At 38.4% G+C, this 25,694-nt stretch overlaps 1 protein-coding gene across 1 annotated transcript in view; it reads left to right on the top strand.

Annotated features, from left to right (window-relative positions):
- Positions 1-25,694, top strand: part of UQCRC2 (ubiquinol-cytochrome c reductase core protein 2) — a 26,217-nt gene continuing 523 nt past the window's right edge. The window contains exons 1-13 of the mRNA XM_086375378.1: positions 1-96; positions 3,383-3,466; positions 3,563-3,712; positions 4,772-4,836; positions 6,169-6,225; positions 6,449-6,573; positions 8,096-8,193; positions 9,792-9,849; positions 13,235-13,330; positions 13,653-13,852; positions 18,441-18,521; positions 20,349-20,425; positions 22,449-22,602. Of these exons, the coding sequence (XP_086231504.1) occupies positions 64-96; positions 3,383-3,466; positions 3,563-3,712; positions 4,772-4,836; positions 6,169-6,225; positions 6,449-6,573; positions 8,096-8,193; positions 9,792-9,849; positions 13,235-13,330; positions 13,653-13,852; positions 18,441-18,521; positions 20,349-20,425; positions 22,449-22,602 (1,278 nt within the window). The 5' untranslated portion in view covers positions 1-63. The remainder of the gene's footprint in view (positions 97-3,382; positions 3,467-3,562; positions 3,713-4,771; positions 4,837-6,168; positions 6,226-6,448; positions 6,574-8,095; positions 8,194-9,791; positions 9,850-13,234; positions 13,331-13,652; positions 13,853-18,440; positions 18,522-20,348; positions 20,426-22,448; positions 22,603-25,694) is intronic.

The raw sequence follows: 25,694 nt of genomic DNA, 5'->3' as shown, positions 1-25,694 counted from the left end.
GTCCGCCACCATCTTGCTTTCCTCTAAGGCGGCAGTGACCGAGGCTCAGAACAATCTTGAGCAATGAAGCTGTTAACCAGAGCCGGGTCCCTCTCGGTGAGCACAGCTGGCGGGCTTGGGGAAGGGTTGGAAAGCAGATGGTCAGCAAGGTCATACGGACCGGAGTTGCCTGGTTTGGGGCCCCTGGGCCCTGGGCTTCGTTCTGCCCTTCAGCAGAACCCTGGAGGCCAACTGGGCTCCAGGCTGGATGGGTCAGGCTTTGGAAGGCCCGCTCATGCTCTGAGCAGAGGAGACCTAATGCAGGAAAACGTGCAGAGAGAGAGGGGGCTTGAGAGCAGAGATGAAGCGACTCGGTGGAGACACCTTTGAAGGTCATTGCTGCACTTGCGTGCAGGTGAAGGAGACCATGAGATATGGGTCACAGGAGGCCGGTGTAGACCTAGTCCCCCATCCCTACCCTATCAGCTGCTGCCTGTTTCTTGGCACATCATGTAGCATCAGCTGTTCCAACTGTTAAGCGGGGTTATGAGTAAAATCATAAGGGAAAAAATGAGCTAATACCTGTATAGCGTTTTTCAGTGAACCTGGAACTTGATTGTTACTGTCGTGTCCTGGCTGCATAAAGTGTGCTTTTCTTGATCTTGTTTTAATATTATCCAGGAGAGGTTCTTGGCCTTCCCTTTAGAGCTTCTTAAGGCTCCTCCTCCTTGTCCGACTGACACATAGCTGTCACTTGGGGAAAACTCCAGTATCAGTGTTATATCATTGTGGACTGGTGGTTATCAAGAGGGGACAGTCTCAACCTCTGAGTTTAAAACAACTCTTCGAGGCCAATTTTGCCCCCAGGGGACATTTGGCAATATCTAGAGACGATTTTGGTTGTGACAACCTGAGGGCCGGAGGAGTGCTACTGCTGAACATCCACAGCAGAATTATCCAGCTCGAAATACCAAGAGAGCCTGGGTTGCTAAGTAACGTAGTAATCTACTAGAAGGTTGGAAAAACCAGGGAATGGAGTTTCCGGGAACTTAATATTTAAATAGATAAACTATGAATTATACAAATGACCATGATTTAGACTGTAATTCTCTTAGCCTTCTTAGCACCCCTAAACTAACCGGTGATTTTAATAACCCTTAGAGGGAAGTCCAGTTGGACTAGCCAAAGACCTCAAAACCTCCTCATTCATTCCATCCTCACCTTTCAGTAGAAAAAAGAACTCAAAGGTAACAGAGTTGAAGAGGACCAGTGTAAGCAAATTGCAGTAAGCTTGAAAGCAATTGTTGTTTCTACTTACAGCACTTACTTTACATAAGAATAAATGTATACATCTTTTGTTATTAAAACAGTAATTGTATGGACAGTTACTAGGATAATTCTTTGCAACAAGTTTGAATGGAACGAATTATAGAAAGTACATTATCAACAAAGTGTCACTGCTCAGGCACATTTGAGAGGAGAGCACCTAAATCTGCCTTAGCATCTGATGTGCCTACATATCTTAAATTTTTTACTTTCTGGAAAAATCAAAAGCTAGAATCACTAGTAGAGTTAACTGTACCACACCCAGCAAATGAAATTGATGATAATAAAGCAAAGCTAATTGTAATGTATAATTTGAAAGAGCTAAGGAAAGTTATGACCAACCTAGACAACATGTTGGAGAAGGCAGTGGCACCCCACTCCAGTACTCTTGCCTGGAAAATCCCATGGACAGAGGAGCCTGGTGGGCTGCAGTCCATGGGGTCGCTAAGAGTCAGACACGACTGAGCGACTTCACTTTCCCTTTTCACTTTCATGTATTGGAGAAGGAAATGGCAACCCACTCCAGTGTTCTTGCCTGGAGAATCCCAGGGACGGGGGAGCCTGGTGGGCTGCCGTCTATGGGGTCGCACAGAGTCAGACATGACTGATGCGACTTAGCGGCAGCAGCAGCAGACAATATATTAAAAAGCAGAGACATCACTTTGTCAACAAAGGTCCATCTAGTCAAGGCTATGGTTTTTCCAGTAGTCATGTATGGATGTGAGAATTAGACTATAAAGAAAGCTGAGCACAGAAGAATTGACGCTTCTGAACTGTGGTGTTGGAGAAGACTCTTGAAAGTCCCTTGGACTGCAAGGAGTCCATCCTAAAGGAGATCAGTCCTGAGTGTTCATTGGAAGGATTGATGTTGAAGCTGAAACTCCAATACTTTGGCCATCTGATGCATAGAGCTGACTCATTTGAAAAGACCCTGATATTAGGAAAGATTGAAGGGAGGAGGAAAAGGGTGGACGACCGAGGATGAGTTGGTTAGATGGCATCACCAACTCAATGGACAAGAGTTTGGGTAAACTTCAGTAGTCAGTGATGGACAGGGAGGCCTGGTGGTCATGTGGTCGCAGAGAGTCAGACACGACTGAGCGACTGAACTGAACTGAACAGCAAATGTAAACTAGGAACCAACTTTTCGATAGTACAGCATTGGAGCTGAATGCACAACCAGCAGCCCTCCTGGACAACATGAAGTAGGAACAATGCAGCCTCTGAGGGGCTCCTTGGGAAACTCAGGCAGCATGTTCATTTAATCCTGGGAGTACTAAGGTTTAATTCTCAACATCTCCACTAGTAACCTTATGATCCTTAGACATAATCAGAATTAATTCTGTGGTATTGTATATCATTCGCCAAAAAAAAAAGCTGAATAAAATTACACATTTTGGATCCATTATCTGACGTTTAAGAGGATCCCTTCCCATGGCTGCATATTACATTTTGAGAATCTGCTGTGGGTGTACCTATCGTTAATCTCAGGGTATATTAGTCAAAGAAGATTAAAAAAAAAAAAAACCTTTAGTTGTGTAGTCTTAATGTAGCACAAAAGAGAGTGAAGATACTATGGGAAATATTTGGGCGCTTGGATGAAGTTTTCTTTGATATGCTTTTTAAAGGTTACTAAAATGATTAAGGAAATGAAGTCGTATTGGAAAGTAGACTAAAAAGATGAGACTCTTTAGGCAGATAAGAGAAGCAGTAATGCTAAAATCTATAAAAAGGTATGAATGTGGCTATTCCACACTTTTCCAAAAAGTTCCAAAGCGTTAGAGCCTAGAAAGGACCACTTGGAGCTCTAATAAGGTAGTTAAAAGGTAAAAGAAAATGCAGTGAATCTTGATATAAGAAATGAACATGTTCAACTCAGCGTTCCTTCAAGCTATACAGATCAACAATAGAGATTGAAGAGTGGCATGGTAAACTGGTGGGTGAGTTAATAGGTTAATCAGCTGACTCCTCCCATGGAGTTTATTTACCACCGAACAGCCTCTATTGCTTGGGCCAACTCAGATACAATGCACTATTCTTTTGAGAAATGTAGTAACCTGTCTTTTTTTGTGTTTAGAGATTTTATTCCCTCAAAGTTGCTCCTAAAGTTAAAGCCACAGCAGCCCCTGCAGGAGTGCCTCCACATCCTCAGGACCTTGAGGTTAGTCCCCCTGAGTTACTCACTGGACACATACACGCCTTACTGTTCTTGGTAATATAAAGACATTAATCACATCCTGCTTTATCTTATATACAGTTTACCAGGTTACCAAATGGTTTAGTGATTGCTTCTCTCGAAAACTATGCTCCTGCATCAAGAATTGGTTTGTTCATTAAAGCAGGCAGCAGATATGAGAACTCCAACAATTTAGGAACTTCTCATTTGCTTCGTCTTGCATCCAGTTTGGTAAGCATCTTGACTACTTCCGTGTGTTTAGAAATCTGTGATATCTTGGTCCTACAGAAAAGAAGAACTAAAAGCAACACCCCTATGTTAGTTTCCTGGAGCTGCCATAACAAATTACTTCACACAGTCTGGCTTAAACACCAGGAGTTTATCCTGTCACAGTTTTAGAGGCTAGAAGTCAAAGTCATGGTGTCAGTAGAGCCATACTCCCTCTGAAGGCTCTAGGAAGAATCTTGCCTTTGTTTCTCCCACAGCTTCTGGTGGTTGCCAGCAGTCCTTTTCATTCCTTGGCTTGCGGCTGCATCATTCCAATATCTGCCCCTGATTTCACGTGGCCCTGTCTGTCTGTGTTTCTGTGTCCAAATATCCCTTTTACTGAAGGGCACACTTATCCAGCATGACCTCATTTTAAATATTTACATCTGCAAAGGCTATTTCCAAACAGGGTCACTTTTGTAGGTTCTTGGGTAGACATGAATTTTGGGCATGTTTTCAAATACAGTCCCCTAATATAGCGTGAAAAATCACAGGATACTTATCACAGGGAAGCAGTAAATTAGTGTCCATCCAGAGCATAAGAAATCAGTAAAAAGACAACATTTTTAGGATAGTGAGACACATGTACATCCATGGCTGACTCATGTCAACGTATGGCAAAAACCGCCACAATATTGTAAAGTAATTAGCCTCCAATTAAAATTAATTAATTTTTTAAAAAATAAAAGAATCATGTACCAAAAAAAGGACAAGATTTTTAATTTTTAAAAAGAAGTGCCAGAAATTGAAAATTATTTTTCCCATATGCAAATCTCTTTCACAATAGATTGATGAATCCAACAAGCATGTATTTGATAATTGAATTTTTATCTAAATACTTTATATAAAAATCTATACTTGTGCCTTTGGGTCAACTTTGTTGGGCATTTCTTAAAAAGAGGCAGTATTTTTAGTTAGTGTTCCTTTGAATTTAATGACAGACATTAGATTTTGACATAAAGTCATGTTTGGCAAACTTGGCATTAAAAAATACCAAAAATGGTTGTTTTTTTCTTTTCCAAGACTACAAAAGGAGCTTCATCTTTCAAGATAACCCGTGGAATTGAAGCAGTTGGTGGTAAATTAAGGTTTGTTAAAAATAAATAATCGGAAATAGTGAAAACACCATAAGATGATCAGTTGTAAAGGAACTTTTCTGTTATCAAAGTGGTTAACAGTTTCTTAAGGCACAAGAAGGAAAAGACTGATGAATTTGACTGCGTAAATGTAAAACATCTTTATGCCTGAAAGTAAAAATCTAAGTAACTAAAAGTAGGTATTTGTAACATATGTAATATGGAGAGGATTATTTGGAAAAATAAAGAACTGCAAATTAGGAAAACAACCAAAGAGTAAATGGATAGGAACAAAGATAGGAATAGGCTGTTCCCAGAAGAGCCCAGAAACAATGATCTTAAATCAACAGTTCAAAACCATTTTATACTGCTGGTGGGAGTATAAGTTGATACAGCTACTTAGGAAAGAATCAAGAAATATCAATTAATATTAAAAATGAGCATATTCTTCAACCTAACAGTTTTTAATCTACATGCACAAAGGAATTCTTTATATTGTGACTGGAAACAATCTAAATGCCTGTCTTTAAAGAGGTGGATAAGTAAAGTATGATACAATAATATGCTGGGACTACTACAGTTAGGAACGAACAGCAGTTAAGAGATGAATTCAGTCTGTATCAACATGGCAGACTTAACAAAATGTTTTTTGGAAAACAATTTTTAAGATTTTTTGAAGGTATGAGGAGGTTTTTAACAAAATAATATGTAACGCTTATAATTATGTTTGTCTCAAGTGGGAGAAAGTGTGAGAGCCTGGGAAGAATACAAAGAGATCTTCAACTTTAAAATTGCCTTTTTTAAGTTGTGGTAAAATACATATAGGATAAAATGTACCACCTTTAACATGTATAGTTCTGTAACAATAAGTGTCAGTGAGCAACCATCACCACCACCCATCTCCAGAATGTTTTCATCTTCCCCAGCCCAAACTCTGTAGCTATGAAACACCACCTTCCCTTCCCTCAGCCCCAGGCAAGCGGCATTCTGTGTTGTTCCCATGATTTTGACTACTCTAGGTACCTCATATCAGTGGAATCAAATAGTACGTGTTACCTTTTCATGACTGACTGACTTCACTGAGCAAAATGTTTTCAAGGTTTATCCAAGTGTAATATGTCAGGACTTTCTTCCTTTTTGTCAAGTTGAAATACTTAACTGTTTTCTTATTTAAGATTTTTTTAAATAGTTAAATCTTCAGTTGAGTGTGCATATTTTTGTTTACTATTACTTATACTTTTTGTACTTCAAAATATTTTTTCCAAAAGATTGATTTCATGAAGATATAAGAGAAAGCTTATTCTTCTGATTTAGATAATTCACTGTAATTTATTTTTGACTCAGCGTGACGTCAACAAGGGAAAACATGGCCTATACTGTGGAATGCCTGCGGGATGATGTGTGAGTACCTGTGTTTATTTAGAAGATCTGCTTTTAAAGAAGTACTTAGATGCTCAGTTCTACTCTTTTTTTTTTTTTTTTCAGTGTGGCATGACCTCTGATGTTGGTTTTGGATTGTTATTCACAAACTGCCTAAAGTTTAATAAAAAGCATTACAGTTATGTAGAATGGATGTTCGTTTTAAATTTTTGACTGGTAACTCTGAGCTTCATGTCTTCTGTAGTGATATTCTAATGGAGTTCCTGCTCAATGTCACCACAGCACCAGAATTTCGACGCTGGGAGGTAGCTGCCCTTCAGCCTCAGCTAAGGATTGACAAAGCTGTGGCTCTTCAGAATCCACAGGCTCGTAAGTGCACTTTTAGATTATATTCCATTGTTTCTAAGATACTGGGATTTCAAGAAAATCAATTTGTAGAGGAATAAAACTGCTGTTGAAATTCTTTTTCTCCTTGGGTTTGAAAATACGCTTTCCAAAAATTTGTCCACTTTTTAAAACATTGTTCATTTCTAAACATTTGTATTATTGATTATTTTTCATCATGTTAATATGTAAATTTATTACAGAATCCTAGGCCTTTCACCTGTGTTTTATGCCCATCCTCCCACCGCTGATTTTTTTTGTTGTTTTTTTATTGGTTGCACTGGATCTTCTGTGCTGTGCGCAGATTTTGTCTAGTTTGGGGGAGCGGGCTTCTCTTGCTGTGGAGCATGGGCTCCAGGCTCGCAGGTTCAGGAGTTGTGGCACACAGGCTTAGTTGCTCCTCAGCATGTGGAATCTTCCCAGACCAGGGATCAAACCCATGTACCCTGCATTGGCAGATGGATTCTTAGCACTGTGCCACCTGGGAAGTTCCCTGGTGTTTTTTGTTTTTTAACAGTCTTTTATTTTTAGTTGGAGGATAATTACTTTATAGTATTGTGGTGGTTTCTGCCTTAAATCAACATGAATCAGCCATATGTATATATATGTCCCCTCCCTCTTATACCTCCCTCCTTATCCCACCCCTCTAGGTTGTATCAGAGCACCCCCTGGTGTTTTTTAATGGTTGTTTTACTTACACCAAATCTGGCAGCAGTTTATTGCTGCTGCTGCTACTTTTACTGTTATATATTGCTGTTGTTGTTTAGCCAGCTCCCTTTTATTGGGTTTTTCCAAAGCAATCAGCTTAATTTAAAAAAACCTTTTTTGTATTCATGTTTGTGTTTATAGAATGTTTGGTTATATAATCTTGACAAGCATACCTGGCAGAACAAATCTGTAAGATAAAAAAAGCACCACTGATTCTCAGAAGTCAAGAACTTGTGGTAGGAGCAGAAACGTGCAGGTAGCCCACTGAGGTATAAGCAGGCGGTCAACTGCAGGGGCTCAGAATGGCACGGACTTCACTCACATGCAGGCCTGTCAAGTGTCTGGAACATAGTGAGTGCTTGGCTCCTGTTTGCTCATATTATATTTCATCGTGATAACTTTGTTACCCCAGGCCTTTGGTAAAAGAAATAGAATAGTAAAATTGTAGAAAAGATGACTTCTGTGTCCTGAGTAGCTTCCTTCCCCACTGGCAGCAGTGAGGCTCCAGCCCTCGTCCTTTGTGCCTGAACAGTTATTGTAGTCTCCTGGCTGGTGTCTCTCTGCCCTGGCGTGCCTCTTCAGGTGGATTCTGACATTTACAGGTTGCTATCAGAGAATCTTATTTTTCTCAGCACATTTGACTGGCAGAATTTTAGAAGTTGCTAGAGATTAAATGATAATAAATTTTCGATGCTTGAATGCGATGACCAAAGTTGTATAGTTGTTTTCGAGGCTCTCTACATGGTGTTGTCTTTATTTAAACAATGTTTCTGTAACTGCTTCTTTACTTATGTTACAGACGTCATTGAAAATTTGCATGCTGCCGCTTACAGAAATGCCTTGGCTAATTCCTTATATTGTCCTGATTATAGGATTGGAAAAGTGACACCAGTTGAGGTACTGATAAAACACCTTACATTTTTAAATGTGCTCATTTTCACATTAATTTGAATGTTCATCTACCACTCAGTTTTGTTTGCTAATTTTCTTGTCGTCTAATTTAAGAGAGTCTCTTGCTTGCTTTTTTTTCCATCACTTTGCTGCCTTTTTTTTTTTTTTTTTGGCTATACTACACAGCTTGTGGGAGCTTAGTTCCCCTACCAGGGATCAAACCCATGTCCCCTGCAGTAAAGAGCAGAGTCCTGAACCACCAGGAAATTGCCCATTCATCAACTTGCTTTTTGACTAAAATTCTGTCTGAACAGTTTTTGTGTATCTTTCAACTAAAAAAAAAAAAAAAGTGTTTATTATGAAAGGGGCAATTCCCTGGTGGGGAATTACAGAAATTTCAGAATTACATTCTGACCAGACATTTCATTCATTCATACTTTATGAATTCATTACAGAAATTTCATTCATAATTTATGAATAGGATGTATTAAAGGGTCCCATTTTTCAAAAAGTAAGGTGTGTGTAGACAAATACCAAGATATTAACCATGATTATCAAAGTTACTAGCATTTTTAAAATGTATCCCTAGGCTAAAGGAAATTCTAAAGAAATTGGTGCTGGAACACTTTAAGCAGAAGCAGCATTCAGTAGAAAAACATCACCAGGAAAAAAATAAGAGTATGACTTTCCAAGATGGCTCAATAGATGGAGACAGCATTCGTTTTAGGGCACAAATTCTAAATAAACTGAGCTTCAGCAAGTCTAAACATTACTCAGGGAACCTTTTTAGCTGCCCCCCCCCCACCACCATGAATTTTTAACACCACAGATATACTGTATATCTGTTTATGCACTGTATATATATTTGTACTTTATATATAAAGGATTTTCTTTTTTTTTTTTCTTCCCCCAAGAAGTAATTTTCACTCTCTTGGGAGCAGTAGTATAGTTGAGAATGCATGTTTTAGCCCTACTTTTATATAAAGATTCCAAGATTTCACATTGAATCTACTGTATTAACCTATATTAGTAGGGAGACATTGATGAATTTTTTTTTAAGCTCCCAAAATAATTCTGTAATCATCCAGGTTGGAAACCCTGGTATAGACACTAACTTATTAGCAAAAAATATTCAAAGACAGGCAAGAGGAATATAGTGATATAACTGTTAGCTCTACTATAGAATGTTAACAGTGCTTTATTACTACCTGTATAAAGATGAACCTGATGTACTACTTAAACCACATTATAATAAAAATCATAAACTTAGTCCCATTTCAAGTTCAAGCCAATATGTGCTCTAATTTTTGTATGTTTTTTTTCATTAACAGCTTCACTGAGATGTAATTTACATACCATACAGTTCACCATTTAAAATGCACGATTCAGGTTTTTATTCTGTTCACAGAGTTACATAACCATCACCACATTCAGTTCTAGCAATGGTTTTTAAAAGCTCAATTTAATTCAGTACTAGGTAGTCCCTTATAGTTCATTACAGCAGCTTTTAAGCCTGTTTATTCTCTGCTAAACTGCACTTTGATATTTTTATAGTTCTTTATATTTATACCAGTATAACCAGATAAATGTTTTCACTTTCTCAGTTACATGACTATGTACAGAATCATTTTACAAGTGCAAGAATGGCTTTGATTGGACTTGGTAAGTTGGCAATTACCTGCATGTCAGTTTGCTTCTTTTAAGAGTAGTTCTTTTAACTCACAAACATAGAAAACAGACTTATGGTTGCCAAGGGGGAAGCACGGGAAAGGGTTGGTTTGGGAAGAGCAGATGCAACCTATTATGTATAGAATAGATAAACAGCAAGATCCTGTTATAGCACAGGAAGCTATATTCAATGAGAAGGTAGAATTATCCTTGAAACTGTAAAATCAGATACTATCATATGTAACTGTGTATATATACATCTTTTACAGTTATATCAATATCTAGATAACTTACAGTTCCATGTTTCTTGGCTCCCAGAGAAAGTGGTAGATAATCAGGAAATTCCCTGAGGTTGCTGACTTTTCCTTTTGTAATTGTTGGGGTAGTGAAGGGGACACCTTTCCAGTACATTGTAAGTCTATCACTATATTGGTAACCAGCCTCAATTTATAATATACTCCCTTGGGTATTTTCTTAAATTCTGATTACACAATTCTTTATGGTCTGTCTCATTTTAGAAAGTGGTTAATTGAAAAAAGAGAAACTAAGGTGCACTCCTAGTAGATGTTGCACTTATAGTTAAGAATAAAGATACTGTTTCACTGTCTCTGTATGAGTTACTTTAAAAAAGAGTAGTCCCTTAAGCTATAATTATGTGATTACTGGATTGAACAAAATTTGAGAACTTACCCTGTGTTAGGTCAGAAAGTCAGTATGTGATAGGATTTTTATATACATAATTTTAAAAATTTATTTGGCTGTGCTGGATCTTTGTTGCTGCACAGGCTTTTCTCTAGTTGCAGAGAGCGGGGGCTACTCTCTAGTGGCAGTGCACAGGCTTCTCGCTGTTGTGACTTCTCTTGTTGCAGAGCACAGGCTGTACGTGTGGCGTACAGTACAGTAGGTGTGGCCTACAGGCTTAGGAGCCCCGCAGCACTTGGGATCTTCCCAGATCAAGGATCAGTCCCAGACCTGTGTCTCCTGCATTCGCAGGCAGACTCTTTATCACTGAGCCACCAGGGAAACCCTGATAGGATTTTAATAGCTAGTCTTTCATGGAAACAACCTGAATGTCCACTGACAAATGAATGGATAAGGAAGATATGGTACATATATTCAATAGAATATTATTCAGCCATTAAAAAGAATCAAATAGTGCCACTTGCAGCAACATGAATGGATGTAAACATTACCATACTAAGTGAAGTAAGTCAGAAAGAGAAAAGTACCACATGATATCACTTATACATGGAATCTAAAATACAACACTAATGAACATATCTGTGAAACAGAAACAGACTCCTAGAGAACAGAATTGCACTTGCTGAGGGGTGTCGGGGAGGGAAGATGGGGAATTTGGGATTAGTAGATGCAGACTAGTATAGATAGAATGTATAAGCAACAAGGTCCTACTACATAGCACAGAGAACTATATTCAATTTCCTGTGATAAACCATAATGAAAAAGTATATGTATAACTGAATCACTTTCCTGTACAACAGAAATTAACACAACATTGTAAATCAGCTATACATCAATAAAATTTTTAAAATATCCCCAACACAGTTTTATAGCATATAAATAAATCCTCCACAACTCTGAAAAGAAAAAAGCTAGTCCTTTTTTTTAAGTACTAATTTTTAAATTCATTACAGTATTTGCAAAACCTATGACAAAGGGCAAATTTCTCTAAGCAAAGAGCTTTTTACAAAGAGCTTTTGTTTTAAGTACAGTTTAATAAAAAAATCGACAAAGGGATGAACAAACAGTTCATGCAGAAAGTGTGTTATGTGTGTATACAATTATTGTAAAAGATGTAATAACTAAGAAATTTTTAATCTGTTAAGTTGGCAAAAATTAAAAGATAGACACTACCCAGTATTAACCAAGGTATGGAAAAATAGGCACTCAAAAATTATTGGCAGGAGTGCAAACTGGTACATTTTTGGAGGTCTATTTTAAGAATTTATCGTTCAGAAATATTTTGATAAGTTTACAAAATACTTGCATGAGAATTTTGTTTGCAGTAGTTGGATTTTGTTCGTTTGTTTTATAAATAATAATTGAGTATAATTCACACTGTGTAAAATTCACCGTTCTGAAGTGTGCAGTTTGTGGGTTTTAGCATAGTCAGAGTTGTGCAGCTATTGCCACTGTCTAATCTCAGAACATTTTCATCATCCCCAGAAGAAACCCCGTACTCAGTAGCAGTCACTCCTCATTCCACCTCCTTGCATCTGACAACCGGCAGTCTACTTTCTCTCTGTAGAGAGCTGACTACTCTGGACATTTCATACAAAGAGAATTTTACAGTAATAGCCTCTGTAACTGACTGCTTTCACTTAGTCACTTAGCATAATGTGTTTAAGGTACATCCATATTATAGCATGTACCAATGTTCCATTCCCTTTTCTGGCTGAAAAATATTTCAATACCACATTTTGTTCATTCACCAGTTGGACATTTGGGTTGTTCTGCATGGTTTAGAGCTATTAAGAATATAAACATTCATGTGTAAGTTTTTTAACAAAATACCTTTTTCATTCTTTTGGGTGTGTACCTAGGAGTAGAATTGCTAGGATTAGGATATAGGATATCTCTCTATTTAACCCTTTGAAGAACTATGAAACTGTTTTCCAAAGCAGTTGAACCATTTTATTTTCCCACCAACAGTGTATAAGGATTCCAACTTCTCCACATCCTCACCAATATGTACTATCATATGTCTTAGGAAGTGGTATCCCATTGTAGTGATTGATAACATTGAACAACTTTTTTTATGCTTTTTGGCTGTTTTTGTGTCTCCTTTGGAGAAATGTTCATTCAAGTGCGTTGGCCAGTTTTTAATTGGGTTGTTTATTCTTCATTGTTGAGTTGTAAGAGTATTTTATATATTCTGGATACTAATCCTTACCAGATACATGATTTGCAAATATTTTTCCCATTTTGTGGAGTATCTCTTCGTTCCTTTTAAAAATGCCTCTTGATGCATATTGCAGTATTGTTTTAATAGCCAGTTATTAGAAACATGTCCATCAGGAAGAGATTGATTAAATAAATAATGGTACATCAGTATAATAGAATTCTTTATAACCATTACATGTTTGGTGTAGTCCACTCAGAAGTAAATTACAACAGACAAGTTAGAAACAGTATCAATAGAAGATACCATTTTAAAAATAAAAAGAATAATATTAGTATTTACATAAAAAAAGGTTCTAGATGAATACATAATAAAGCTGTAAATGCATATCTCTGTAAGAGCATTATAATATTTTAATTATATAATGAAGCATTTTTAAAATAGTAGGTATTCTACAATTGTGTTTTAGAAATTCTGGTTCTACAGTTTTTTGTTTGTTTGTTTCTACTGACATAGGTGTGAGTCATCCTGTCCTAAAGCAAGTTGCTGAACAGTTTCTTAACATAAGGGGTGGCCTTGGTTTATCTGGTGCAAAAGCCAAGTACCATGGAGGTAAGCATTTTGTTCTGTAAGGTTAGTTTACCAGGATGCCGCCTCTCCCCCACAATAGATATTGGAGTATAATAGGCCTGATTGTTTACTACCAAACAGTATCAATGTGGAAAGAGAGAGAATCATTGTGGAAAGTATCAATTGCTTGGGTATTATGTGTTAAGTATATTTGTGAATGTGTTGCGGGAAGGGCAGGGTAGCAAGGAGAGGACCAGGCCAGAGAAGAGCTTCATCTTAATGCAGTAATACTGTCTCATAGAGAGTATTGAAGAATAAAACCAAAAAATGGTTTCTTCCTTGCTCTTTCTTTACATGGCCCCAGGTGAAATTCGGGAACAGAATGGAGACAGTCTCGTCCATGCCGCTCTTGTAGCAGAGAGTGCAGCCATAGGAAGTGCAGAAGCAAACGCGTTCAGTGTTCTCCAGCACGTCCTCGGTGCTGGACCACACGTTAAGAGGGGCAGCAATGCCACCAGCTCTCTGTACCAGGCTGTTGCCAAGGGAGTTCACCAGCCATTTGATGTGAGTGAACAGTGAACATCTTTCTTTTGTTTTCAAAGGCTTAATGTTTACAATGTTGTCCTGGAAACTTGATCTTAGTATTAAACTGCTTTTAAAATTTAAGATGGCACAAAGAAAATCTTTGTAAAATTGAAGAGGCAGCCAGGCTTAATTTTAGTACCTTAGTGGGTCTATCAAAAACTTACTGTTATTCTAATATAAAAAGAATTGAATGCTTAAAAATTCCAAAAAATCCAAAATCCCCACTCTCTCTTGGAGTTTGCTCAACTTCATGTTCATGAACTTCATGTTCATGTCACCCTGCTTATTTAACTTACATGCAGAGTACATGATGAGAAACGCTGGGCTGGAAGAAGCACAAGCTGGAAGGAATCAAGATTGCCGGGAGAAATATCAATAACCTCAGATATGCAGGTGACACCACCCTTATGGCAGAAAGTGAAGAAGAACTAAAGAGCCTCTTGATGAAAGTGAAAAAGGAGAGTGGAAAAAATTGGCTTAAAACCCAATATTCAGAAAACTAAGATCATGGCATCCGGTCCCATCACTTCATGGCAAACAGATGGAGAAACAGTGGCTGACTATTTTTCTGGGCACCAAAATCACTGCAGATGGTGACTGCAGCCATGAAATTAAAAGACACTTACTCCGTGGAAGGAAAGTTATGACCACCCTAGACAGCATATTAAAAAGCAGAGACATCACTTTGTCAACAAAGGTCCGTCTAGTCAAAGCTATGGTTCTTCCAGTGGTCATGTATGGATGTGAGAGTTGGACTATAAGGAAAGCTGAGCGCTGAGGAATTGATGCTTTTGAACTGTGATGTTGGAGAAGACTCTTGAGAGTCCTTTGGACCACAAGAAGATCCAACCAGTCCATCCTAAAGATCAGTCCTGGATGTTCACTGGAAGGACTCATGTTGAAGCTGAAACTAATACTTTGGCCACCTGATGCAAAGAGCTGACTCATTTGAAAAGACCCTGATACTGGGAAAGATTAAGGGCAGGAGGAGAAGGGGACGACAGAGGATGAGATGGTTGGATGGCATCACCAACTCAACAGACATGGGTTTGGGTGGACTCCGGGGGTTGGTGATGGACAGGGAGGCCTGGTGTGCTGCGGTTCATGAGGTCACAGAGAGTCAGACGCTACTGAGAGACTGAACTGAACTGAATGTCCATTAAGTCAGTGGTTCTGCCTAACAGACTCATCCTCTGCTGCCCCCTTCTCCTTTTGCCTTCAATCTTTCCAAGCATCAGAATCTTTTCAGTTGTTCGCATCAGGTGGCCAAAGTATTGGAGCTTGAGCTCAGTTCAGTGAACTTAATCGGAGCTTAAGCTTCAGCAATAGTTTAGAATTGACTGGTTTGATCTCCTTGCAGTCCAAGGGACTCTCAAGAGTCTTCTCTAACACCACAGTTCAAAAACATCAATTCTTCGGCTCTCAGCCTTCTTTATGGTCCAACTCTCATATCCATATATGACTACAGGAAAAACAATAGCTTTGACTATATGGACCTTTGTCAGCAAAGTGATGTCTCCACTTTTTAATAGCTGTCTAGGTTTGTCTTAGTTTTCCTGCCCTGGGACAAGCATCTTACTTTCATGGCTTCAGTCACCGTCCACAGTGGTGTAAGAGCCCAAGAAAATAAAATCTGTCACTGCTTCTACTTTTTCCCCTTCTGTTTGCCATGAAGTGATGGGACTGGATCCTACGATCTCAGTTTTCTGGACATTGCGTTTTAAGCCAGTTTTTTCATCCTCCTCTTTCACCCTCATTCTGTTTGCTTTCTACCATTACAGTGGTATCTTCAGCTTGTGATATATCCAGACTGGCATTTCGCATGATGCACTCTGCATATAAGTAAAATAAGCAGGGTGACAATATATAGCCTTGGCTGCACTCCTTTCCCAATTTTGAACTAACATCAAAAAAAGGTGTCCTTTTCATCATAGGGGATTGGAATGCAAAAGTAGGGAGTCCAGAGATACCTAGAATAACATGCAAATTTGGCCTTGGAGTACAAAATGAAACAGGGCAAAGGCTAACAGAGTTGTGTCAAGAGAACACTTTAGTCATAGCAAACACCCTTTCTAGCAACACAAGAGAAGGCTCTTCACATGGACATCACTAGATGGTTAATACCAAAATCAGATTGATTATATTCTTTGCAGCCAAAGATGAAGAAGCTCTGTACAGTCAGCAAAAATAAGACCTAGAGCTGACTGTGGCTCAAATCATGAGCTCCTTATTGCAAAATTCAGGCTTAAATTGAAGACAATAGGGAAAACCACTGGCCATTCAGGTATGACCTAAATCAAATCCCCTATGATTACACAATGGAGGTGATAAATAGATTCAGAGGATTATATCTAGTAGACAGAGTGCCTGAAGAACTATGGATGTAGCTTTGTAACATTATATAGGAGGCAGTGACCAAAACTGTCCCAAAGAAAAAGAAATGCAGGAATGCAGCGTGGTGAGGAGGCTTTACAAATAGCTCAGCAAAGAAGAGAGTGAAAGGCAAGGGAGAAAGGGAAAGATGTACCCAAAACTGAATGCACAGTTCCAGAGAACAACGAGGAGAGAGATAAGAAGGCCTTCTTAAATGGACAATGAAATAGAGGAAAACACTAGAATGGAAAAGACCAGCAACCTCTTCAAGAAAATTGGAGATACTAAGTGAACATTTCATGCAAGAATGGATACCATAAAGGACAGAAACAGTGGACCTAACAGGAGTAGACGAGATAAAGAAGGGGTGGAAAGAATACACAGAAGAACTATACAATAAAGGTCTTAATGACTGGATAATCATGATGGTGTGGCTATTCACCTAGAGCTGTACATCCTGGAATGTGAAGTCAAGTGGGCTTTAGGAGGCATTACTACTACAAACAAAGGTAGTAGAGGTGAAGGAACTCAGCTGAGCTTTTAAAATCCTAAAAGATGATGCTGTTAAAGTGCCGTACTCAATGATATCTTTAAAAAGTAACACAAAATTGTAGGGTTAAGTATTGTTCATAATTTCAGCAACAGCGCATGGCACAGGTAGGTTATGCTTTAGTAAGTCTTTGGCCTTTTGACATTTAACAGTGGAAATTAAATCAGTCTTCTCTTTTTATCCTTCCTTTTAATACTTGAGTGGTTGTGTCAAACTTTTATTTTTAAGCAGAGGAGCCTTTTTAATCCAATTCCATTTCCCACCTGCAATGCCCAACACAAAAGCTTTTGCTTTTAAAAAGTAGAAGGCTTACTTGACAGTGAAACCCTTGGAATCTTCTAAACAGAGCCTTAGGGGTCCATGGAGCACAGTTTTCAAACCATTATCTTAAATTAGTCCTAAATTAGAGTTCCTCCAAATGGTCTTTCTTCCAGTCTGTGGTCTACTCTGTTTTCTTTTTTTCATGCTTTACTCTTTTCTATTGAACATTAATGATGCTTTAGATAGTTGGAGTTTAACCCAGTGACATAATTTAACAGGAATTCCTACTTTAGAATTTGGCCAGAAATTTGGAGAATGACTAGGTTAGTCTCAGAATTGTAATTAAACTTCAAGTGATTGAAGTGCATATCTTTGTGTGCTTCATATGGACCAGACCCATGGTTTTCAAACTTCACCTGGAATATAGTTTAAAATTCAGGCTCCCAGACTTCATCCATAGTGATCTGAGTGAGTGGATCTGTTGTGGGAACCTGAAAGTGTGTGTTTTATAACAACTCAAGTGATCCTTGGACTTCCCATGTGTCGCTACTGGTAAAGAACCCACCTCCCAAAGCATGAGGTGCAAGAGATGTGGTTTTAATCCCTGGGTCCAGAAGATCCCCTGGAATAGGAAATGGCAACGCACTCCATTATTCTTGCCTAGAAAATTTCCATGGACAGAGCAGCCTGGCAGGCTACAATCCATGAGGTTGCAAAGAGTCAGATACAGCTGGGCACACAGTACTCAGACACACATGAGTGCTCCTTAGGTTATTGGTCCACATAAACACTGAAAAGCACTTTACTAGGATGTCATATCCGCCTCAAGGAGCTTAACACTCTACTCGGACTACACACAGAAATACCCCTGTTTGCCAGAGGCTAAACTTCTTACTCCCCTGGACACCTGCTACTAAGCAGAAAAAAATTTCTAACCCTTTGACTTTCGTCTGTAGAAAAAGTAAAAGTGAATTGGTGAAAAGGAAGTCACCACCAACAGCAGAGGGAAGAAAACATGTTTGTCTAATATCAAGGACCATGATCTGCATCACTCAGCTGTACTGAATCTATAGTAGTAATGTAGTAATGTTTACAGGTTACTGTTTGCATTAACCCTTAATCATCAAAAGGTTAGAAAATACCAAGGAAAATGAGCAATCCATTTTAGAAAAAGTTAAATGAGAAAAGTTAAAACCATTATAGTTCTGAAAAAGGTAACCTGTGTACAGAACACTTCAGTCCTTAATAGAACCAGTTACGTGAAATATTAATTCATCTCTTTGCTTATACTGTGAAGGTACATATTTTTTCTAGACAACCTTAGGAAAACTGTACTGTTTTACCTGGTAGAGTGACATATAGTAAAGTTTCATTATATTTCAGGTTTCTGCTTTTAATGCCAGTTACTCAGACTCTGGACTCTTTGGGTTCTACACTATCTCACAAGCTGCATCTGCTGGAGACGTAAGTTGCAAACTGAAAAATTCTCACAAGATTTTTTTCTCCTGTTAACATTTTTTTAGTAAAAATATAGAATGTTCGAATACATCTCTGTCTAGTGTAATATCATTAAAGTGTTATCTGCTATGGAAGAAAGTTAAAAATGGAAAATGTATATACTAATCCTTCCGGGAAAGAGGGAGGAAATGCTTCCTTGGTATTTTGGTTCTGTGTGGACATGTGGCATTAAGTTACCTCTAGGGTATCTAAATGGAGAACTCAAGTGAGGTCAAGGCAAAGATGTATACTGGGCGTCCTCAACAGAAAAAGTGTGTTGAAATCAGGGTTACATATGAAAGTTGGTAGAAGAAGAAAACTGAAGGTCAAGCTAGGGGAAATGGCCAAGAAAACAAAAAAAAGAGAAACTGGTATATTTGGAGACCAAGAAAGAGACTGGTTAACAATCTTTTGATCTACTCTATATTAACGTCCCTTTAGTTACCACAGGGAAGTCCGGTAGTTTTAGCAAACTTGGACAGTATCAGTTTTTACAAGACTGTTGGAAGTGAACTAAAATTTACAATATTAAGAAATGAATGAGAAGAAATAAATGCAAAGTTGGTGCAGGTATAGGGGAGTGGGTGGGGTTTTAGTAGAGTTTACTCTGAGAGATTAAGTAGGAAGAGACAGATATTCATACTGAAAGGAAAGAAATTGGAGTGAATATAGGAGGTAGGAAATTATAGGTGGATTAAATCTATAGAAGCAAGAGCAAGCAGGATCCAAAGTATAAATAGACATTTTATCCTTGGACATAAAGGCTGTTGGGAGAACAGGATGTCAGAGATGAGGAAGTAGATCCCTGGTGCGGTAGGAAGCTAAATCATGTTTTGAGAATAAGAGAAAGAAGGAGTTTAAAGAAAGTAAGAGGTTGGGGACAGATGAGTGCCTAGATGCACACAGAATGAGCAGAGCAGCGGATTCATAGTATAGTCAGATGGCTAGCCTCATGGAAAAATGGAGGAGGCAAGCTGTAGGGTTGATCCCAGGTTGGAATCTTGCAAAGTAGACTGGTCAGAAGTATGAAGAGGTGGCAGGAAGTTGGAAACACTGGTAGGAGTGGCTGAAAGGATAATTCATGGATTTAGGCTAAAGAAGTAAACCCAGAGGGACATGATAGATTGAAAGTGGACAAATCAAGGAACTAGAGATGTTGGCAAAAATGGAAGATATGGAGAGCATATTAAAGACAGGCCAGAGGTCTTGGAATTGAGGATTTCAGTTCAGGTCTGGGGTATGGCTATGGAAATAGGTAGCTCACTTGGAGGGTAAAGTAAGTTTACAGACCCCGAATGATGCCACGGTTGGGATGGAGCAAATCATGGGCCAGGTTTATTATACCCACTCACATCACTAGAACTTGATTCCTTCATGACCCCAGCATTCCAGGCATGGACAGTCTTTACAGATTGGCTCCTTACGGTTTACTGCTTTCTTCTTAGTGAATAGTAAGAGAAAGCAATATTAATTACATGATACTTTGAGAGCCTGGGGAACTTTAAAAGGTGCTTATTCTTCATAAGCAATTATAAATCCCTGAGTTTTCTTTTCCTAAACCCTACTGCCATCCTCTGCCCCCTGCCCCTTAATGTTTATAAGAAGCTTGGCTACTTGGATATTGTACAAACAGCTACTTTTATCGGAAGTGTAAGCAGCACCTAGTGACTTAGGAATTCCAGAGGGACACAACGATTTCCATCTTGTGTTTCTGCCTCATAGAGGAGCATCTGGAATACTGCAGGAGACTCTGGCACTGATCAAAGATGACCAGCTTTTACTTCTCTATCCTAGGTTATAAAGGCTGCTTATAACCAAGTAAAAACAATTGCTCAAGGAAACCTTTCTAATCCAGATGTCCAAGCTGCCAAGTAAGTTTCAATATTAACTTTCAATTATTTGCAAGTTGTATTTTTTTCTAGGTACAATACTATTGTAACAAAGGTACAATAGGATTGAAAAGTATAAAAAAGTATTTAAAGGAGAGGGAAATATATTCCTACCACCTAGAGATATAGTTGTTAACATTTTGAATATCTTCCTCACCATTTTTAGACATAATTGTTAATACTGCATATATAGTTGTTAATAAATAATTAACATATATAGTTGTTAATAATTATCTATCGTTACTAACCAATGATTTCTCTTTATAATGCTGTTTTCATTTATTCAGATTACTGAATTAATTGGTATGTCAGAATATACTTGTTGACAGTTGGAAATTGTAAACTATAAAGGATATCTTTAGCCTTAAAAAAATTTCGTATTTCACATTACTTTTTGGTATAGATTTGCAATTGAGCCAAGAGTTATAAATATTATAATGAAAGGCTCTGCATTAAAATATATGTTTGTGTTTATATATTTTGCAATCACAGTATTAAAAGGTTGTACCAGTTTATAATCACATCATCAGGAGTGCCTGTTACACCATAACCACTAGCAGCTTTATTTTTTCCTCTTTACTGATTTGATAGACAAAAAAAGATACCTGTTTAAAAAACTGCAACATCCATCTATTTGGTGATTTTTAAATCCTACTGTCTTCACTGTGCTAACAGCGAGTGCTAACAACAAACACCTGTTAACTCAGTACCTCCGGGAGTTTCTCTAAAAGAGACAAACTGTGGACAGAGTTACAAATCAGCTTGCATTTTCATACAGGATATTAAAACATTTAAATTTGACTTCATCCATTTAGGACAAATCAAAACGTGAATCCTAAAACTCAGGCAGTCTTTTAGTATTCAAAGATCATTTAGTATTGTCCACAAAGGAAGTTATGATGGTGAATTACAACCTAGGAGGGAACAACCTTTTACCATTTCTCTTCTCATTAGTACTATTACATTTTTCATACTGTACACACTGAAAAGTGCATCTCTGAAGTAAGTACAACACACTTTATTAAATGTTGTATACATGGAACCAGGGACTGATAGGGTGCAGCTCCACATGACTGCCTCAGAAACACATGCTTACAACAAACTGAAACACTGGATAAACTCAGGAAAAGTCTGTTTCAAGTCTTAATTTATTTAAGAAAATGTATTTTCTTAATAAGTGTAGAATTTTGGTTATTAATGCCAAGTTCTGTTTCTTTGCTGCCATTTTGATGGAGTTTATACGTTTTTGGTAAGGTTCTTAGTCCTCCTGTATTGAAAGAGAGAAAGTGAGGTGTCATTGCTGAAGGGACAAACTAATAATCTCTTGGTAAAGTTTACTGCAGGTAAAATCTTTTTTCAGTTAAGCTGACAGTGTGATAAAATTGCTACATTAAATTGTAATTATATTTAAATGGAGGTCTTGCTACAGAGTTTGAGTTAAATAACTCAAGTGCCTTATTGAACACCAGTTTCTTTCTGGGATAATTATGAATTGGATTTTATTTCAAATTGATGCTTTTGTGCCCATATTTAAGCTATAGGAGCTTATAAAGACCTATATTCTCCTTCCCCACTTGTTCTGTCCTCAATGAGACAAATCCCAGTCCACAGCATTCTGCTAAAGGGACAATGAGAAGACTAAACAGGTATTTTCTTTAGTAGAGATGTCTAATATCACCAAAAGTGTATCAGGAAGCTAGAATTCCTTCAGTAATCAAGACTTCACACTAAAATATTTTTAACTAGATCTGAGTTCTAATCTAAAAGCAAAATGCATTCTGTTGGGTTTTTAGTATAATCTTATAATGACAGCTTTCAAAATGATAATGTAAATAATAAAATAGTTGGTAAACTGAAGAAAGGGAATGAAGATCTTTAGCACTCTTAAAGTTTCAAAGCTGTTAGTTTGCATATTTACTCCAACATGTTTAAGGATTTAGGAACATACTTTAACTTGCTCCATAAAACTGCCTTCTGCCTTACTTACACACCTTTCACTGGACAGGAACAAGCTGAAAGCTGGGTACCTGATGTCAGTGGAGTCTTCTGAGGGTTTCCTGGATGAAGTTGGGTCCCAGGCTCTAGCTGCTGGTTCATACACGCCGCCATCCACAGTCCTTCAGCAGATTGATGCAGTAGCTGACGCTGATGTCATAAATGTAAGCAAATGAAAATCTGTTTAACACACATAACTTGTCCTTAATGATGCCATTTCAGAAGGAATGCATAAGGCCTGTATATGCTATTCTCAGGGTATTTGGTATCTGTCTGCCTGGTGTGGAGGCAGAGGCTCAGTCCCATCAGATCTGCAAATAGCTTCCTTGTCAACTCAGGAAGTCTGTGTATCTTCCTCATTCAACTAATAGTTTACCATTAGGTTAAACTGTTTTAAATTTTTAAAGGTCAAGAGTGAAATATTGGCAGTTTCATACCACTGAACCTAATTGTCAAGTTTGGTATTTTTCCTCCTCACTCTGAAATAAACTTTCTATCCTGCCAACCCTTCACAGTCCACCATCTCAAGATTTTCTTTAGTCTTCTCAGCCTAAGACATTCTCCTGCCCTTGTTCTATTTTTCTTTTATTTTTCACTTATTGTTTCCTATAAAATTGACCAGTTTTGAGGGCAAGGACTATGTGTTATACCTCTTTGTATTCCCTACTATACCTAACAAGTACATGAACTATAATATGAACCCTAAATCAGTCCTTTCTGTATTAAAAATGCCAACTCCCCTTTCATGTCACAATCTCAACCATCTTCTCACCAAGGGGTCTATCCTTGTGGATAGAAAAAAAAATGAAGGCTGTTGGAAGATAGCAGTCCTGACTTGATTTCACTTGGCGCCTAAGTTCATCATTGTTGTTGTTGTTGTTCAATCACTCGGTTGTGTCTGACTGTGACCCCGTGAACTGCAACACGCCAGGCTTCTCTGTCCTTCACCATCTCCTGGAGGTTGCTCAAACTCATGTCCACTGAGTCAGTGATGCCATCCAACCATCTCATCGTCTGCTGTCCCCTTCTCCTTCTGCCTTCAATCTTTGCCGGCATCAGGGTTTTTCAAATGAGTCAGCTCTTTGCATCAGGTAGCCAAAGTAATTGGAGTTTCAGCTTCAGCATCAGTCCTTCCAAAGAATATTCAGGATTGATTTCTTTTCGGATTGACTGGTTTGATCTCCTTGCAGTCCAAGGGACTCTCAAAAGTCTTCTCCAATACCACTGTTCAAAAGCATCAACTCTTCAGCACTCAGCCTTCTTTATGGTCCCACTCTCACATCCATACGTGACTACTGGAGAAACCATAGCTTTGACTATACGAAACATTGTTGGCAATTGTCTGTGCTTTTTAATACACTTTCTAAGTTTGTCATAGTTTTTCTTTCAAGGAGCAAGCATCTTTTAATTTCATGTCTGCAGTCACCATCTGCAGTAATTCTGGAGCCCAAGAAAATAAAGTCTGTCACTGTTTTCATTGTCTGCCCATCTATCTGCCATTAGTGATGGGATGGGACCAGATGCCGTGATCTTAGTCTTTTGAATGTTGAGTTTTAAGCCAGCTTTTTCACTCTCCTCTTTCACCTTCATCAGGAAGCTCTTTAGTTCTTCTTCCCTTTCTGCCATAAGGGTGATGTCATCTGCATACCTGAGATTATTGATATTTCTGCCGGCAGTCTTGATTCCAGCTTGTGCTTCATCCAGCTTGGCATTTTGCATGATATACTCTGCATAGAAGTTAAATAAGCAGGGTGACGATATACAGCCTATGTACTCCTTTCCCAATCTGGAACCAGTCCATTGTTTAATGTCTAGTTCTAACTGTTGCTTCTTGACCTGCATACAAGTTTCAAAGGAGGCAGGTAAGGTGGCCTGGTATTCCCATCTCTTTAAGGATTTTCCACAGTTTGTTGTGCACACAGAGTTAAAGGCTCTGGCATAGTATAATGAAGCAGAAGTAGATGTTTTTCTGGAATTCTCTGGCTTTTTCTGTGATCCAACAGATGTTGGCAATTTGATCTCTGGTTCCTCTGCCCTTTCTAAATCCAGCTTGAACATCTCAAAGTTCTTGGTTCACATACTGTTGAAGCCTAGCTTGGAGAATTTTGAGCATTACTTTGCTAGCATGTGAGATGAGTGCAATTGTGTGATAGTTTGAACATTCTTTGGCATTTCTTTTCTTTGGAAGTGGAATGAAAATTGACTTTTTCCAGTCCTGTGGCCACTGCTGAGTTTTCCAAATTTGCTGGCATATTGAGTGCAGCACTTTCACAGCATCATCTTTTAGGATTTGAAATAGCTCAGCTGGAACTCCATCATCTCCACTAGCTTTGCCCCTAGTAATGCTTCCTAAGGCCCACTTGACTTTGCACTCTAGGATGTCTGGCTCTAGCTGAGTGATCACACCATCATGGGTTATCTGGGTCATGAAGATCTTTTTTGTATAGTTCTTTGTATTCTTGCCGCCTCTTCTTAATATCCTCTGCTTCTGTTAGGTCCACACCATTTCTGTCCTTTATTGTGCCTGTCTTTGCATGAAATGTTCCCTTGTTATCTCTAATTTTCTTGAAGAGAGCTCTAGTCTTTCCCATTCTATTGTTTTCCTCTCTCTCTTTGCATTAATCATTGAGGAAGTCTTTCTTATCTCTCCTTGCTATTCTTTGGAACTCTGCATTCAGATGGATATATCTTTCCTTTTCTCCTTTGCCTTTCGCTTCTCTTCCTTTCTCAGCTATTTATAAGGCCTCTTCAGACAACCATTTTGCCATTTTGCATTTCTTTTTCTGGAGGATAGTTTTGATCACCACCTCCTGTGCAGTGTTACAAACCTTCGTCCATAGTTCTTCAGGCACTCTGTGTATCAGATCTAATCCCTTGAATCTATTTGTCACTTCCACTGCATAATTGTAAGGGATTTGATTTAGGTCATACCTGAATGGCCTAGTGGTTTTCCCTACTTTTCTTCAGTTTAAGTCTGAATTTTGCAATAAGGAGTTCATGATCTGAGCCACAGTCAGCTCCAAGTCTTGTTTTTGCTGACTGTATGGAGCCTTCATCATTGTATACTCTTCCAAATGGTTGTCCTTGTCTTATATACTGTACTGTCATGAGTCCAACCCAGCTGCCTCCAACACCATCTTTATTTAAAAAGCTGATCTGAGTACCTGAGTACTTCCTGGTACTGCACTTGACGTAAACTAACAGACTTTGGACTCTAAAGCAGTGGCATAAAGAACACTAGGATATAGTGTAACTT

Source organism: Bos grunniens, chromosome 25 (genome assembly GCF_055505025.1).
Source record: "Bos grunniens cultivar Pamir isolate PY7600 chromosome 25, Bosgru_T2T1.0, whole genome shotgun sequence".
NCBI classification, from domain to species: Eukaryota; Metazoa; Chordata; class Mammalia; order Artiodactyla; family Bovidae; genus Bos; species Bos grunniens.
This window is presented reverse-complemented; position numbering and strand designations above follow the sequence as displayed.